Source organism: Fopius arisanus, unplaced genomic scaffold, assembly GCF_000806365.1.
Source record: "Fopius arisanus strain USDA-PBARC FA_bdor unplaced genomic scaffold, ASM80636v1 scaffold00066, whole genome shotgun sequence".
Lineage (NCBI taxonomy): Eukaryota > Metazoa > Arthropoda > Insecta > Hymenoptera > Braconidae > Fopius > Fopius arisanus.
This window is the reverse complement of record NW_011887805.1, coordinates 423,247-440,719: the sequence shown is the minus strand read 5'-3', so window position 1 is coordinate 440,719 and position 17,473 is coordinate 423,247. Positions and strand designations below refer to the sequence as shown.

Here is a 17,473-nt window from a genome sequence, read left to right as displayed (position 1 = left end):
ATTTACAGCAAGAAGTAGAGGTTTAGAACTTAAAAATAAAATAAATAAATGTGGATAGAGAATTTACTTATATACAGATATGATATTTGTTGATGATATTGATGCGATGAAGCGTAATATCGGCACACGAGTATTAGCGATATCGAAGACAACGAAATAAATATGCCTGCGATTTTTCAATAAAAAATTGACTAAAATAAATCGGTGGCTCTCACGTGAGTTTCGCACGATACCCTCTCCTTCGAATGCGCATTGTTTTTTTTTTATTGTCGGCAGCCAAACATCGACACAGAAATGACTGATACATTATTCTTCGTTACATACAATATTATTCGTATTGATTTAATTTGAACAATAAATAATTCTGTTATGCAATATATCAAGCGAATTTCATAAATACAGTACATGAGTAACTATCATTTTTGCACTCAGCGAAGCACAACGGGGATAACACAAGTTTGTTTAACGCAAATTAAGGGGGTAGGGGGGCCGAGGGGGTGGGAGGGCGAGTAGAAAACAGAAGAGACAGATCTTGAAAAGTCTTTTGATGAACACAAGTTCTTGGTAAAGATGACAGAACAGATAATACTTCAAGTTTTCGAGAACTTGATCAATGAATTATCTTCCAAGATTAATCATTGAAATAGGGGCTCCATCTTCCATAATACTTGAGGCTCTTTGTTCATCCGATAATAGTGACCCCATTCTTTAATAAGTCAGTTCATGCAAGTAATTCGTCTCATGATCTTTTCTCTCCTTCTTCGCATGATACTGGCTCTTGTGGCTGATAAGACTATTTCTAGACTTGTAGCTTCTGCCGCATTGATCACAAGCCAGTGATTGGGGCACATAAAAATGTGTATCAGTCAGGTGTCTCTGTAATGACCAAGCCCGTGAAAATGATTTGTGACAGAAGGTGCAGTAATTGCCACTGCGCTGTCTCACATCCTGATCATTTTTTCCATGATCCGTATCCCTTGCCTCCTCACTCTGTTGGTAATCGTAATTATTTATCAAATTAGTGCACTCCTTGGTGATACTTGTCTCGTCGGACAACAAGCAAGAGAGTGCATCGATCTTCGGTGACAATGGCTCCGCTTTGAATTCAATCTGATCGTTAACGTCATCGAGCAGATCGATTATTGGTAAATCCTGATTAACCCTTGGCAATGTATCACTGTGATTAGCTCCATTGTAATCACGCTGTCTTTCGCACGTGGTTGTTGTGATGTTTGATGGCCAGCCCCCGTCCTCCCGGTCTGCAACCAAAGAGGAGAGGGGGCTGAGTCCAAAAAACCAATCCTCGCTAATTCAGGCATGCGAGCAATTAGTTCAATGATTTTTTTATTTCTCATACAAACAAATCAAGAGGGATAATACAGTTTGATAATAATCAATGGATTTATAATTATGTTTTGGTGTGTGACGTGTCACTGGCAGTCACATGACTGTCATCTGACATGCCACGAATTTGAAACGAATTTGAAACGAATTTGAAAGGAATTTGGAACTCGAAGCCGCAGAGTTGGTACCGGTGCCAAGGTGACGCGTGAAGCTGTTCTCACGTTAAAAAAGCCAAGGAAAGGGAATGGGGGGTGCAAAAAAAAAATGCGAAATGAGAGGAATCTCAGGGAGTGGCAGAGAGCCCGATGACAAGAGGGGAATGGTTCACTATCCGCTGCCTCATAAAAGGCTGTATAACGCCTGTGCAGATGGGATGTCAATACAGCGGGGGAAAAGCCGCCACGCCGTGGCGATATAGTTCTTTGCGGGATTTTACCCGGCTGGTTACCCTGGCAACGCAACCCCACGCTAAAACTCCCACCCGCGATGCTAAAAGGGGGCCCCCAAAGGGAAGACGAATGACTAGGGGTACTAAAAAAGGTAAGGGGGGTCGGGTGGGTGAAGACACGACGCGTATTATTCTTAATAACCCCCGCCCGTTGGAAGCGTATTATGACTGATGTTGACTCTAAACGCGTTCCTCAGTTCTCGGTGTAGACGATCAATAGGCCAACTCGCGCTTTTCAATGGGGAAACAACTGGCTCGAGATAAAAAATATATATATATATGGTCTGAGATGAAGAATTGGATTAATGGCGGGTGGAGTCTATCTTCAGAGATGGCTGACACGTCGCGATAAATTCTACTGAATTTGTCATTTCAATTCAGTTCTCGATAAATCGATTGAATTGAATTATTTCGTGATGAAAATAGAGGGAAAAACTAATGGAGTCATTGAGGCATTCAACGGTGAATCTGAATAGGTAATGTCTCGTGAACTGTGTCGTTTATTTGGGATTGTAGGTGAAGGCTAACTGCCGATAATATCAGTCAGCAGATCCCCAATTTACCGACTGACAATGTGTGCTATCGATATGATTCATGTAATATGCTTTGAGCGATTAAATAAATTATTGATTGCTGTTAATAACTCGGGGAAATTGAAAAATGCATTGTTAGGGCTTATAGAAATGGAGACCACTTGGATGTTCCATATAGGAAAGTAGCGCGTACGTGACACATTGGCAATTGAAACGAGTGAGGGAAAAAATTGAAGCATATACTTTGGTTTCTGCAAAAGTGCCAAGCCTGATTGACATTGATTCGATCAATAATACCTCAAGGTTTTTCGTAAGATAAAAAGAGAAATAGCTTGTACTATGGACTTCGATGAATAAACCCACTCGTATTAGATAAAAAATTATTGTCTCAATATGTTCCTTTTTTTTTCTGCTTAGCTTTCTCCCGATGCCTCCCACTCTAACTCTCTATCCTCAACACTGCGCAGTCGCATTTATTTTTTAAGGTCAAATCAAGTTCATCATCGATAATAGCGTAATGCGAAAACAAGCTGCTAGACTTGGGCGTCACCGATAAGTACATATTAGAGATTAAAAAAAAATGTTTCAAACATTTATTTTGGTAATTGCATTTTTGCGCATATTAACCGCGGAAGCCGCGAGAATTTCACATGTGCAAACTTTCATTCGTCCTTGGGCGATTTTAGACGAAGCGAGTAAACGAAAATCGTGTCTCTGTTTATTCGGTCAAAGAGAGTTATCCCGACCTTGGAAATCAGTCAAATGATTTTTTTTTTTAAGTCACGGTAGGCTAGAGTGGCTTCATGCCAACGTGTACTCGGATTCGCAAATATTTTGCAGAAATTTGCCGGGCCATGGTATATCGCTCCGGAGATATTCCGCCAGATGTCGACCAGTGCTCTATCAATTTGCCTACGGTATTCGCACAAAATTCCTATTTTTTTTTTTTTTTGCAAAATAGAATTTTTTCAGAAATTTTTTGAGGTAATTCTGTGCCTTCTAATCCCTCCCCTGCACCCCGAAATCACCAAAAATTTCTGAACATTTGCATTTCAAATTTTGCATTCATAATGTAGAAAAAGACATATAGATGACAATCTGGTAATTGCGAGAGACTTTTTTAGCAATGGAAAAAAACCAAGATCACGAGGCACATCGATCACTGTCGAAATATGACAACCGAATTTTCGGTTCTCCGAGGTCAGGAAAGATTGTATATGATCAGCATGTAATATAATTTTTGCAAAGTTGGTTAACAAATGTTTCTGCTTTAAAATGATGATAACAAAGGGGCAGGAATTCGTAAACGATGTGAAAAATATCGGAGAAAATCCGAGCAAAAAAAATACAGGAAAAAAAGTGAAGACAATGGCTTCATAAGACACGAACAATATTTTCTTTCGTAATCAATGCAATCATTTAGTGTGGCTAAAACAACTTGACCTTGGGGAATATCTCCACTGTCTTGACAGAGGCCGCGCGTTCGCAAATTCAACGTCATCGGCCCGGTAAATACCGAATAAAAAGTCGGGCAATTCTGCGATCTCGACGATTGGAGATTTGCAGTGTAACCATTAAAAAATAAGAGTGAAAAAAAATTGAACGAGACATATGGAATTTCTGAAATTTCAAATTTCAAATGAAAAATGAGAAATTTTTTAACAACGCGTAGGAAATTATTTATCCGTCCACTACTTTGTTATTCTAATTTTCCTCCACGTGACAAAAAATGGAAGATTTTTTTCTCGTCATCTGGTAGTCCATGAAGATGTGGCCTACTTCTCGGAATGCATTAGACGGCAATGCAAAATACAAGAGAAATGTATTTTTGTACGGAGCAACTGCGAATATTAACAACAGGTTAACTCCTCAGAGAGAAATGGTCTGGAAAAATTGTAGCGTGGCAGTAGAAAAGGCGCGCAATGTGACGGCAAGGAAAAAATTCTAGTATTAGAATTTTTCCAGAAAATTTTCCTCCGCACTGGAGAATACGCGGAGCGAAAAAATGGGAAGAGAAATGAGCGACTAGTTGAAGCTTTTAAAAACAATCTCTCTTTAAATCTCCGGTGTAAAAAAAAAACCGCCAAGAATATAACAAACACGCGTTGAGACATTTTTCTCAACATTTTTCGCTCCTAGCCAAGAGTGTTGCAAAAAAAAAAACGACTGGGAAAAAAAAATGAGTTCGGCGAGTCTAAAAAATTTCTCCGCGATAAGAGAATTGTTCGAATAAATAAAAAGTGCTGGCAAATATTTTTTTACGGTATCAAACTTCATTTTATTTTTTTCACCGCAATAAACCACTTGACGCGCTTTTAATCTCGACTATTAACGCGCTGAAAAAGAGTGAAAGAACCTGTACGTGAAAGCGATAATATCATTGCGTGAAAAAAAATATTCTATCAATTTCACTGGGATTGTGCAATTCTCTCACCCTCTTTTGCTCCTGTCCTCTCGCTTTTTTTTTTCCTGCTATCGACTACACATCCATAAGCCGTGAAATGGATTCATCGATGCGTCATCGTGCAAACTGTGGCAAAATCGCCAATTTTTCTACCCAGCATCAGGGACACATTGCCCATGTGCGTTTGTTGAAAAAAAAAAAGAATAAAAGAGAAGAAAAAAAAAGAAGTTTGTGCGCGAAGTTATGAAGCTTAACCCAGGGAACAAAGAAAAATGTATCCGGTCCGACAGTTCGTAACGAGAGCACTCATACATACTTTTAAACCCGCACATATAATTTCTCCCCTTTTTTTCTCGTTTAGCACACATCTCAATGTGTATCTTTATTGTTTTTTGCGTAACCGCATTACGCGCTGGTAATAAAACTCGATTAAAAAAAAAAAAGAATGAGATGTTCCTGTATCGAAGATTGAAGGGGAAGTGAAAAAATAATGAATAAATTGAATAGTCAAAAAGAAATGCGGAGAAATTGGGGGGGAAACAGAAAGAGAGGGAAATGATAAAAAGACGTACATTAATTTCTGTCAGATAACGTCGGCCAAGTGGATCACACGAAGCAAGCTCTATTTTTGCGCAAGTTGGAATGGTTTCGGCAAATTCCATATGCTACAAAGCTGGGGGAGCACTACCCCCCCAACCCTCACAAATAAAAACCCCTCGAATAAAACAGCAATTAAAATTCCGGCCGAAAAAAAAAGATTTAACCAATCGTCGACGCCAATTTATCCCCGTTACATCAATTTTTCAAGATTCATTCTGACAGAAGCAGTTAGGGAGAACAACGACCCTTGTAATATCGCGTGTTTCACCATTGAAACTCTGCCAAAGCAGTAAGAACCGATAAAGATTTACTCCTCTTACATCTGTCAAGCCAAAGTGTCCATATTTTATATCCTCCCATGACGAAAAATGGGAGATTGTAGTTAGCGAGAATATCTTCGCTATTTTCGGTAAGAAATAGTGAGGAATTCAAGTTAAAAAAAGGGAAAAAAAAATAAGTTGTGTTCTTTCAGATGAAGCGCGTAGGACGAGAGCGTCGGGACTCGCAGTTTAATGTTTCTAATAATTCACCGTACGATGCAAGAACGTGACTGGCGTGTTATATCCAAGGCCACGATGCGATATTTTTAGTTTTTCTGAAGCTACTCTCTTTGACCCACCACCCCCTCCCGCCCACTCCCCTCCTGACGCTCTTTTTCGGCACAGAATTAACGAAATAAAATAATTGGGGATAATTAAGAGAGTTTGAGCTGTTGAGCAGTAAATTTCGGTGGTTTGAGTTTGATAGGAGAATGGACCTTGAATATTTTGGATAACATCTGCTCTCTTATCTCCCGCCCCCTGATAACTTTTTTTTTTTTCCAGTACTAACCTAGCATAAGCCAGTCGTTCAAATATTAATTCAAAACGGCCCAGACGCACCTGAATTTACACACTGTCTCGACGATTTGCCTACCGCCATTTTATATTTATGTTTATTTCCACCCATTTTGTGATGGAGGTTATAGGTGTGATTATTCTGGAAGGACACTCACAGAATTCACTCTCTCTTCCCCACCTTCAAACGGAATACATGATTTTTCTGTTGATTTTATTGATGTTTGATGTTTTCAAATGTGTGATTCTTTCTCTCCTCTGTTTTTTCCCCCTGATTCTGTCCTTTGATGTTTTTTTGATATTCAAGCGCGCTGATAACACGGGGTATACCATGACCACATAGTGTAACGTCAAAATATGAAATTGGTGTTTCCGGTAGGGCAGTAAAACCCGGGTTGTCAGAGTATAACGCGTTTTGTGATAATATACTTATGTACAATACATTCATTATACGGGTCAAGTGACAATACGTTGGGATAAAAATAAAATGATAATTGAATATCTATCACACACTCTTGCCATTTTACGGAGGAAAAATCATAAAATATGAAACTCCGCTGATTTAACGGTTTCAATGTTATACTTAAAAAATATATTTCATAACTTAGTCAAGCCATAAATACCCAACGTTTCACACATATTGTATCTTCATGTTTCATTGACTACTCGATGTCAATTTGCATATGGAAATGAGATTAATCATTTTTTTTTGAGGTAATACGCTGATATGCGTAGGAAAGTAACAGTACGAGCACGACACGAATTTCAATGATTGCTCGATGTTGTCGATCGTAATCAATAAATGGAGGGTAAAAAAAAAATTAATGAGAAACCGTCGAGATTCACAGCTCAGCGGATATCGTCGACATCTCAGTGATACGAGTGTTTTCTTTGAGGATAAAATGAAGAAAGTAATTTAGGTTCCTATGCTACCGCCGCTACGACGTCACCTTTGCCAATGTCTTTTGAAGCGCTTTTTCTTTCTTTCCGCATTCATACAAAAAATCTAAAGTTCAATGCGAATGCTCGTCTAACGTCGTCGAGGGTGACGCTTTCGTCACGGTCTAAATTGTACAGTGATGCCAAACTCACGGATTTTCATGAATTTATTATTTTTTTTTTCTGTTCCGTTTCATCGCCAATTACCCGATGATAACGCTAACTTGGTGGTTCAATGACGATTCGCAATCTGTCGTTTCATAATTTTGATAACTCCTAGATAAGTCTCCAGTAATTTTTCCTTGCCTGGTTTTTTTTTTTAGGTCATTGTTTGAGAATTGAGGAGCGCAATTTACTGGGGATTACGTCTCCTCAAACTCTGGGATATTCAAGCACAAAAACTTTGGTGAAATTAATCACCTCCCAGCGGCAATTCCATTATTAGTATTCACGATGTGGTGTATTTGAATTTCCAATTTCGTTATCAAGCCCGTCGAAATCAACGGCAAATTATATTTCCATTGGATTCTGATGCTTCGACGAATAATTTTTTAGTCACGTAACCACCAAGTCGGCATTATTCGTTCTTTATGTTCCGTAAAAACGCATTTAATTTTTGCCATGAATTTTTGTTTTGTGAAATGCGAATGATGTGAATTTGATGATTTTGAAAAAAAAAAATGTGAATAGAATGAATGATTTTCGATGATTTGGAAACGCATGCCAATTAGGAGAGAATTTTGATAATTTTAATTTTCCAAAGCAGAGACAGTAGTGCTCTTTCACCGCAACCAATTAAATAATTTTGAATATCTGATAAATTTTGTCAGAATTCATTTTGCGTGATTTTACAATTGAATTTTGTTTGTTAGTTTGATATAACTGCACAAGTCAATAGTTGACCAAATTAGACCGAAACCAGTACATTCAAGGCAAGTTCTATCTGCCTTTTTGTTTTTAATATTCTCAATGCATTGGTCATATTTTATTCTTTTTTTTTATCAATTAAAAACAAGAGAGTAAACAAAAGTAATATAGTGTAGCGAGGAGTGCCCTTGGAAAAATCAAAAGAATGACACTGACTTTGAATTGACAATAAAATTAATACGAGCGTTGTAACCTCGATGTGCCGCACGTAACGACGAGAAGGAAAAGTTGTGAAAATTTTTTAACATCTCACTGATTCATAAATTATTCTTGTGATTTCATCGGGCATGTAAAATTAACAAAAATGGTCAACAAAGAGGTGGTTATTGGTTTTCGTTTATCTTACCTTGTGATGTCCCTGCTAAATCCGGCGTCTGAAGTCCATGGGGTAACCCTGGAAATTTCACTGTTGTCAAACGTAGTGTCAAATAGTCCTTCATTAATAATTAAATATTTCGGCCTGTACGCAATTACACAATTAAAATAACATGGGTGTAATAACTCAAACAATGATAAATAAAATCATACGGATGTTGTCAAAATATAAAATGGGTTTCCAAATAAAAAAAAAAGCTAACATTCAAAATAATAATTCATGTGCAATGTATGTAAATTTTTTTCTGGCTGGATGAAAATGAATGAAAAAAAAAATTATCAGAATTGGTCTGTGCGTAGAGGCCGGTGTCCGGAAAATCAAAAAGAAAATAAATATTCACCTGATAATGGACTGTGATCTGTAGTTAGTGCTGCCATACTGAAATTAAAGCTTCCCGGCGTAGAAGTGAACAACTTGCTCTCGGGTAAAAAATTGGGTGTAGACGGATGCTCCGGAGGTTCATGCTCGTGTTCATTACTACTCGCTGATGCTGGTGGCCTATCAGAAGCCGCTGCACCAGAGTCCGATGAGTCCTCATTGTGTCCACCAGTTCCACCATTACCCCCAGTCAATTCCAACGGTTCACACTTAATATTCTCCTCAATCCGACTATTCTCATCCGGCAGACCATTACCCTCGACCTTCGACGAAAAATGATTCTTCACCATCGAAAAATCCGTGGGTGTTGCATCATTATTATTCAAGGGTGGCGATGGTAAACGCGATCTCTTTATACTCTCATCGTGCAAATCTGGTGAACGCCTTTCATTTCTACGTATTTGTGCACGACGTAATAATTGTTGTACTGTCGTTGGAGTTGGTGTTGCCGGTGTTGGTGGTGAACCACCACGTGGAAAACCCTCGTCTGACAACTTTTCATGGGGCGATACGTGATTTGTACGTGCAGCTAACGCCCGCACCTGCGATAGCTGTACGAAATTAACAGATCGTTTGAGAACGTGGGATTTTTCCATGACTTATTGATTTAAGGGATTTCAATTGGCCATTAGTCAATTGCGAATTTATTAGAAATAAATGACTGTAATATGTAATTAAAGAGCTGTTCCCCATTTGTTTGTTTTTTTTTGGCAGAAAACCCCTCAATTTCTTCTCTTCGACAGACAAGGAATCTTTTGTTTGCTTGACCTATGACAATCTCCCAATCAAGATAACGAGGTAATAATTCAGGGGATTTTTATTTACTCAAGTGATAAGAAATAGCTTTTTATCATTGCCATTTCTGTTGGTACAGTATTCGTGATTGGTCTAGGCTTTATCGACTTTAATTGGGCACCGGATCGTTTTCCAAAAAAAAAAAAAAGCGTCCGAGAGATTTATGGTTTCTTTTAATTGGCTGAGAATTTACTCTCTGACGTCTTTTTGATCTTGTCGCTGGACTGGAGGATCACAGTGGGGGATGCAGTGATGATTATTTCTCAATCTTACCTCGTCCCTCTCGGTGGCGTCAGCCTGCTGTGTGAGACCAGACACCCTCAGGACCTCCGCCGTCTTCAGGAAGCTGCTGAGTGATCTCTGATGGACGTTAACTTCCCCGTGGTAAATAAACTCCACCAAGGCATGCAAATCACTGAATGCAACATCCTGAAGTACTATCACCGGATGTTTGCACGGTGTGCTCTATAATAAAAAAACATGCAAAATTCGCCCTTGAGAAATTCATTGGTATAAATTTCGCGGATTTTCAATGATTCGAGTTTAAATTCAATTTCTCATACAGCCACTGAAAAAAAATCCCGATTTCAATGTACTTTTGGAACTTGAATTGCTCACAGATAAGAAACATTTCTTCAAACAATGAAAGAGTAAATAAAACGATATTTTATGGAATTTAAGCGCTGGGTAATTCATACTCGTAATAAATTAGATATTCAAACACATTCCTAACAGACGCGAGCATTTGCGCAGTTCAGGAGAATTTATTAGTTTGAATTTGTAAATTTTAAGTGGTAAATTTTTTTGTGATGTACGTGGGCGAAGGCAAGTGTGGGAGAGTTGCGAAATTGGATTGGCATTTTTGATATGATGATACAAACATACCTTGAGCAACTCACGGAAGTATGGACTGCAGGCAGAGAGTACAACACGATGTGCTTTGAGACTCTTGCCATCACAGGCAAGTGTAACGTCCACAAAGTCTTCATCGTCACGTAGATTTTCGAATGCAGACGTTATACTGCTCTGGTAATTGTTCCATCGCAGACAAAAATGTTGCGTATCTACCATCGTTATGTCTATTCACCTGTAATAAAAGAAAAATTCTTCACTCAACTGTGTAAATAAAAATTTCCAACTACTCGTTTTTATCTCCCCCCAGCATCAATAAAACAAAGTGATTTACACTGAGGACTATAAAAATTTGCAATTCACGGCTGGAATTTTTTCATGGGTGGCCAATGCCAAAAAATTCAACACGCATTCTTTTACTTGAAAAAGAAACTATTACTTCTTTTTCGGTGTGGAGAGAAAAAAAAAAAGTGAAACGAGTGAAAAAATTAGGTCGTCATTCTGGCGCCGAGCCAGAAAATACGATTAAATGGCCGGTTACTTATAGAACTGCAAGTACAAAATGTCTACTGATAACTACTATCTCCGGCGAAAATGATAAAAAAAAATCTGGAAACAAATTCACCCGGCTCGTTAGCCTCATCTCTCCCTCTCTCTCTCTCTCCATATTTTTTTGCCAATTCCTCATTTCTAATTTCTGTAGCACATGTCCCCCTCCATGTGTACGCTGATGACACCTCAGCTTTCATTTCGTCCATTACTACTTATAAATTGATGACGATAAATTTCGTTATCAGAGATATTGCGTACACATACTATCAGGGTTTCACACAAATAAAATTTGGCGGAATGAATTCATACATTGAAAAAAATAAGTGCCGATAATTGCGAAATTATGATCTAACGAGTAGAAGGGGTACCATAATGAGAGAAAAATATTCTGCGAAATAGTGGCGGACAGGATTGAATTGCCATTCTGAGAATGAATCTCTGGTGTTTATACCCAAGTTTTATCCTAACGTCTGACCTCTAAATTTACGACCATTCCCAGATACCAATGTGTAACGCGAATCTGAGAAACAATCGAACCCTTCATTCCCCTTAACCCCAAAACCCCAAAACAATCCGCAAAAATCATTTCAAATAAAAACCTAAACTTACACTAAATCTTAACCTACTGAAAAATCATCTTGAAATACCTCATGCACATTGGCATTAGCACATAAATAATCTAAGAAGGCACTTTCACTGCACTCCAATACGAATGTCAATTGACACGTGTTGATCGACCGACCTCAATAACCAAATGAATCCTCGAAAATGTCCGGGATCAATCACTCATCACATCCAATCTGCCGAGCAGAGTCTCTCATCGAAAGAAAAAAAAAAAAAAAAAAAAAAACTGACAACAGAACTGTTAGTCTCCCTTTATCAATGAAAATTCACCTGAACCATGAGAAAAAAAAAATCTGACATTACAACCGATCGCGCACAAAATTCTCCGGTGACAAAAGTCTAATCTTATCGAGCCACAAAGAAAGAAAAACATACGATGAAAAATAGAGCGTTGAAATTTCAATAATGACAGGTTGAATGAAGTATTCACAGGGGCGTCATCAATAGCCTCTAGCACATGAATAAATACACGATAGTACAATAGTTCATTAAACTTTGTCCGCGTGTACCGGCTAGACTACATGCCAATGGCACACACCAAATTGATCCGCGTGATCCACACAAACGTGACAATGTCAAGCACAAGAATCAACACAAGATGATCCGCTCGCGTACATTAAAAGCCAAACACCTCTACCTTGATTAATGAATAAATAAACTCATTGAATAGAAAATAGATTTGAATGCCGCGTATTGGCATTTCATTAGTCAACGTGTTGTATGCGTGCCAAAGCAAAAGGAGTCTGTGTTATCCTACTTGCTCGACCACCCATGCCTCACCCGTCACGCCGGAGGAACTAACCCCCGTAAAACGTCACGGCCCAAACTGCCGGTTTATTCCCTCCCCTCTCTTTTTTCCCTCATCACAGTGGTGTGTGTACATGTGGCCCATCTTTCTCTCTCGTCGGTTGATCCCCCGGAACCACACGAAAATGTACGAAATCGCTCGACGTACCGCCCCAACACCCGAAAGATAGAAAATCACCGGCGAAAGAGACCGAGACAACTTTTCAAAAAAAGATAAAACGAATAAGTCAAACAAAAATGATTGAGCGAGGGAATGGCCGGAGGGGTGTGTTTGCGCGTTTTTACGCGTGATTTATGTATGTGTATTGTGTGTGTGTGGGTGAGAGATACATATCGCGTGAATTTTGCTATTGGAAATGGGTGATGTTGAATAAAAATCATAATTTGGTTGAGTTAAAAGCTCTCTTTATTTGAAATTATTTGTGGGAAGACACTCGAGCACGAAATGCCTAAACATTTGTCCACGCACTTCGTGATTTCAAAAGTGACAATATAAACGCACAGTGAAATACAATACGAATTTTTGTAATGATGGAATGTGAACTTCAACGAGGATCGGGAGAGAAGAAATGGATAAACTCACTGGTTGACGCGTGTAAGAGCCACGCGGTCGGTGCAATGCCGTCGGTTGCGTGTCGACGTCACTGGCGACAGGACGAGGCACCGACGTCGAGTGCCACGAGATTCCCGACGAAGGAGAGGATGAAAACAACGGGGTTTGTGCTGGATTGGTGCTACTGCGCGCCGTCGAGGTAACGAATACGGTAGGATACTCTCTATCTTTCTCCTTTCGATCTTTCATTGAAACGTTTGACGTTTTTTACCCCTGCCCAACACCTGACTGATTCACGTGCTTCAACCTCACCATCGGGGGACTGCCAATGTGGCGGTTTAATTATTTTTTTTTTATATTAAAAATTCCGTGACGATGGGGAGAAGGAATTCTAGTGACTCGTTTGGCGAACGCTCAACGACTAGAACTAGATTCGCACCGTGTGCCAGGGCAAACTGGAGGCTCTCTTTCTCAGCAGGGCCTACCCGGTGGGATGGAAAGAAATGGATGAACCGGAGGAACCAATGGGAGGGAAAAAAGTATACGTTGATGTAGGTGAAAGAGGAGAAAAATAATCTCGAGCGTGACGATATACCGAATGCTGGAGTGAGATTCTCCGGGTGCAAGTGATTCTGCCCTGTGCTGAGTAGCCCGACGTTTTTGTACTAACACTGGGGTCCACCGTGCGTTATTTCTTCATCGGCACATGAGACATCTGTCGTAATAAGTTTGGACTAAAAAATAGTGCGTACGCAGAGTGAGAACGGGCGTAAGAGTGAAGAAAAGAAAAAATCAACGAAGAAAGTATAAATTGTAGAAGTAGAGAAGGGGCCGATGGGGCAAGACGCAGAAGGGGATACGTATCTCCGAGGGAAGTGCGGCCGCAAGAGACACTCCTGGTGGGGATAGAAATGTAGCATCTCGCGTTTTGCCCCACCCGTAATCCACACCGTGCAAAAAGGAAAAAAAAAATAAGAAGAATAAAAAAGAGAGATGAAAATGCGCAAAGCTCTAACGACGCTCCAATTAAAAATAGAGTTTTCAAATTTTGTGAATAGCCCCGAGCCGCACAAAAAGTACCATTGCAATTAAAATTAGCCCGTACTTTCTTCACTGTCGCCATGATTTTTAACATTAAATTCTCGGACTATTTGTTATCCATCAAACCACCATTTCCCTCTACTTCTTTCACATCCGACTCTGTCCCTTTTCTCTCTCCTCCTGGTCTTCCCCTTTTATTTTTCTCTCGCTTCTCGTCGTTCTGCCATCGTGACCCCACTCGATTCGCCCCCTCAAAAAATCATTACGCCCGTTCCACGGGCTGCGCATGAACGCGGTTTTAATTCGCTACTAGAAAAGTAAAATACAAGCGCCGCGCCGAGCAGGAGAAAGTTTCGGCGGAGAGAGAGAGAGAGAAAGAGAGGTGAATTTACCGGGTAAAGAGGTGAAAAGGGACGATAAAAAGGGGAGTTGAAAGAGGAGAGGGCACTGGAGATTTTTGAGGGGAAGCAATAGGGGAGAATAGAGCGAAAAAAGGAAGATGATGAGGGAAAGGGAGGGATGACGAGTGAGAGAGGGTCTCAGGCGGATACATCCTTCTTCGTTTTCACCATCCGTTTATAACTTTCCCTCCTACTTCGTTTCATCTTCCATTGTAATATTTATTGATTGGGCTTATGGAAAGCGAGGTGAAATACACGTACTCGTATTTCGGCAATTTTTTTTTTTCTCTTCAACTTTATTCTTGTCACCCACACACGTCGGACGGGAAAGAACTCTTCAATGGGGTATCGGGTGGAGGTGCGGATTTTTTTTTTTTAACACGAAATTCCACTCGGCCATTTCCATCGATTTTTCCTCAGTCACGGTTTTCGGACGGTGAAAACCTTGACCGTGAAATAAAGAAATCGTGACCTTGGTCGTTGGTGTTTACCAGTTCATGAAGAAGTGGTCTTTGTTGAATGCATTCAATTAGAATGTTCTCTATGTCGTCGCGGAGACGTCCGGTGAGTCAACAGCGCGCGTGACTTGTCCTTGGGATCATATGTAATGAGAATATTGCACATGGGAGACGACGATGGGACTTGTCTCAAAAAATTTAACCGTCAAATTTCATTTTTCGTTGTATCAAGTCTTACGCATGAAGTCCGCGTAAATCTTACTCCCAGGAAATTTATTTGTATCATATTTTAATGAGTGGATTGCGCTGATTAGCGGCTTTTTTTTCGCGGGATTAATTGCGGGGGTTGAGGGATGTCTAGGGGTGGATAGAGATGAGAGGTGTATTTAAACTAGAGGACGGTTGATGTGGAGCAGTAGCGGGCGTCGCACCTCCGAGTTCAAGGCTAACCACCACCCAGCAGAGGAACTGTGTCGAGGATTTTCTGGCTGCGCGTTGTGAATCACTCGCACCTGTATACGAACGTTACGGGATTCATTCACGCTGTACAGAGGCGAATAAAGAGCCTCCGAAGGGCGCGTTATGTTTCAATTTTTCTCCCCTTTTTTTTAAAAAAAAAAAAAAAGCATTGTCAGTCTGAATCAAGGACACCTTTTCCACCTTGAATTTGAATTACTTCTCCCCATCCCATCCCGAGAGATTTATCCTGGTGATGCGAACGTTCAATAAAAAATGGTTAAAATACGAAAACTGAAATGCGTGTTGATGGTCCGGAATCATCAATCACTCATTTCTCATTTATCCCATCACCAAAAGGGAAATAATAAAGCTTCATTAATCCCCTGGAGGATGCCATCAGCGGCGAAGTAATATTAACGAGCGGAAAAATTCAAAAATTTCCGTGTTTTTCGCTCGGTACCGGGTATCAAGCGGTGAGTGAATAAATTTTTAATCTCATTTTTTCTCCCTGTGGTGAACCCCAAGGCTCATTAGCCCAGCACACCTGCCCAACGACTCCACAGATTCATCCGTCCTCGGCAACGAATTTATGCGACAAATTATTAATAAAAAAATAATGATGAATAGAAACAGATCGGTAAAAATGGTAAGTTCAAACCCAAAGTTAACCGTCTAAACTCGAAAAAATTGGTCACTTAAAATCGAGCGATTACAATGCCTCAATTCGGAATCCAAGGGAGAGGGGAAAAAAAAAGAGAGAAGCCGAAAATGCACTCTGCACACGCAATTTTGGTGGGATAGAGGCTCGCACACGATTTGGGAAAGGAAGAAGGCGTGTTAGCGATGTGAATACGATGAGGAGTGAGGGTTTTTTTTAGTAAATGGAGGGGAAGTGAAGTAAGCGACTATGCGACTGACGTTGCACCGATGCCAGTGGCCCCTCATGCCAATTCACATACACACACATTAGCTATAGCCTCCTTCACTTCCCTCCTCCACCCGCCCACCCAAAAAATCCCTCTCACTCATTCCCTTCCATTTTTCTCCCACACGCGCCCCCTTCTTTTCTGCTAGGCATTCGAAAACATTTGGCGGTCATTCAACCCATACCGTTCACGGCCCCCGGGTTCTCTTCTAAACCCACCAAACACCCCAACAACAACCAACTATTCTCCGCCAGTACAAAGTGCATTAAACCATGTGCTATTAAAAAATATCCATGAGTTTCGCTTGAAACTGTTCTCTCCGACTGATATAATGAGTATTATCACCACGAAGAATTTTATTTGCCATGAATAAAAAGTATACGTCATCTCATTTCACGAATAATCGGTGAAAAGTTCGATGGAGTCGTGAAAATCAATGGAATCAACTTTTTTTTCGCGAGTCGCTGCTGATTTCTTCCGTCTCGCGTTGTGTCAGAATGTTTTTACTACTTGGAGTTTATCGCGAATGAGGGAAAAAGGGGCGGGAATTTTTACTGGTCAGTGTAGGGCGCGGTGTGAGGAGCGAACGATTTTCCGAGCGGGAAAACACAAGTAGATAAAACCGCGTGTAGTCAGACGCGTCGGGGAACCTTTCACTTGGCGGTGGGTTTTATTTCTTTTGGGTACCTACATTCATAATTTCTCTAAGACTGAATTCGGGACTGATTCAACCCGAGGGAATAAAAATTTCTACAATTGTTTAATCAATTAAAACGATGTCAACCATTAGATTCATGGAAATTTTAGGTACTCTCGATTAATTTCAACCTGACCGACATTCGTGAGAGACATTGGAATCAATTATCCTTTTCCGATGGAAATATACATTTGGAGTTTAGTATTCAGCGTTCTAAATTTAAGAATAATGAAAATAGGTCAGCCCAGAGTTGTATTTTTAATTGGAACTGCAATGTGCAAACGAAAAAGAGAGAGATAGGGTGCGAGACATGGGCGTCGGTTTTGGTTGCGTCATGGGGGACTGGCTCAAGTACATGGGGCTATATGCATTTATCTCCCTTTTTTTTTTCTCCTCCATGCGAATCGCAAATTCATGTCGGGCTTCAGTCTCTCAGCGAGTGTTATTTTTTCGGTGGGTTCGTGTTGGGCTTTTTTTTTTCCACTGCGGATAGATATACGATCACTAACGTGTCTGGCCACGT

General features: G+C 40.1%; 1 protein-coding gene across 9 annotated transcripts in view; it reads right to left on the bottom strand.

Moving 5' to 3' along the window:
- br (broad-complex core protein) overlaps positions 1 to 17,473 on the bottom strand; it is a 35,683-nt gene that overhangs the window by 14,544 nt on the left and 3,666 nt on the right. For 4 of the 9 annotated variants that reach the window (XM_011309363.1, XM_011309359.1, XM_011309357.1 and 1 more), the window contains exons 2-5: positions 10,466 to 10,667; positions 9,854 to 10,045; positions 8,748 to 9,336; positions 8,378 to 8,425 (exon numbers count right to left, since the gene is read on the bottom strand). In XM_011309363.1, coding sequence (XP_011307665.1) covers positions 8,378 to 8,425; positions 8,748 to 9,336; positions 9,854 to 10,045; positions 10,466 to 10,651 — 1,015 coding nt within the window. In that variant the 5' untranslated portion in view covers positions 10,652 to 10,667. Of the gene's footprint in view, positions 1 to 8,377; positions 8,438 to 8,747; positions 9,337 to 9,853; positions 10,046 to 10,465; positions 10,668 to 11,631; positions 11,816 to 17,473 lie in introns of those variants that run through there. The other 5 variants (XM_011309358.1, XM_011309361.1, XM_011309355.1 and 2 more) reach the window with 2 other exon arrangements.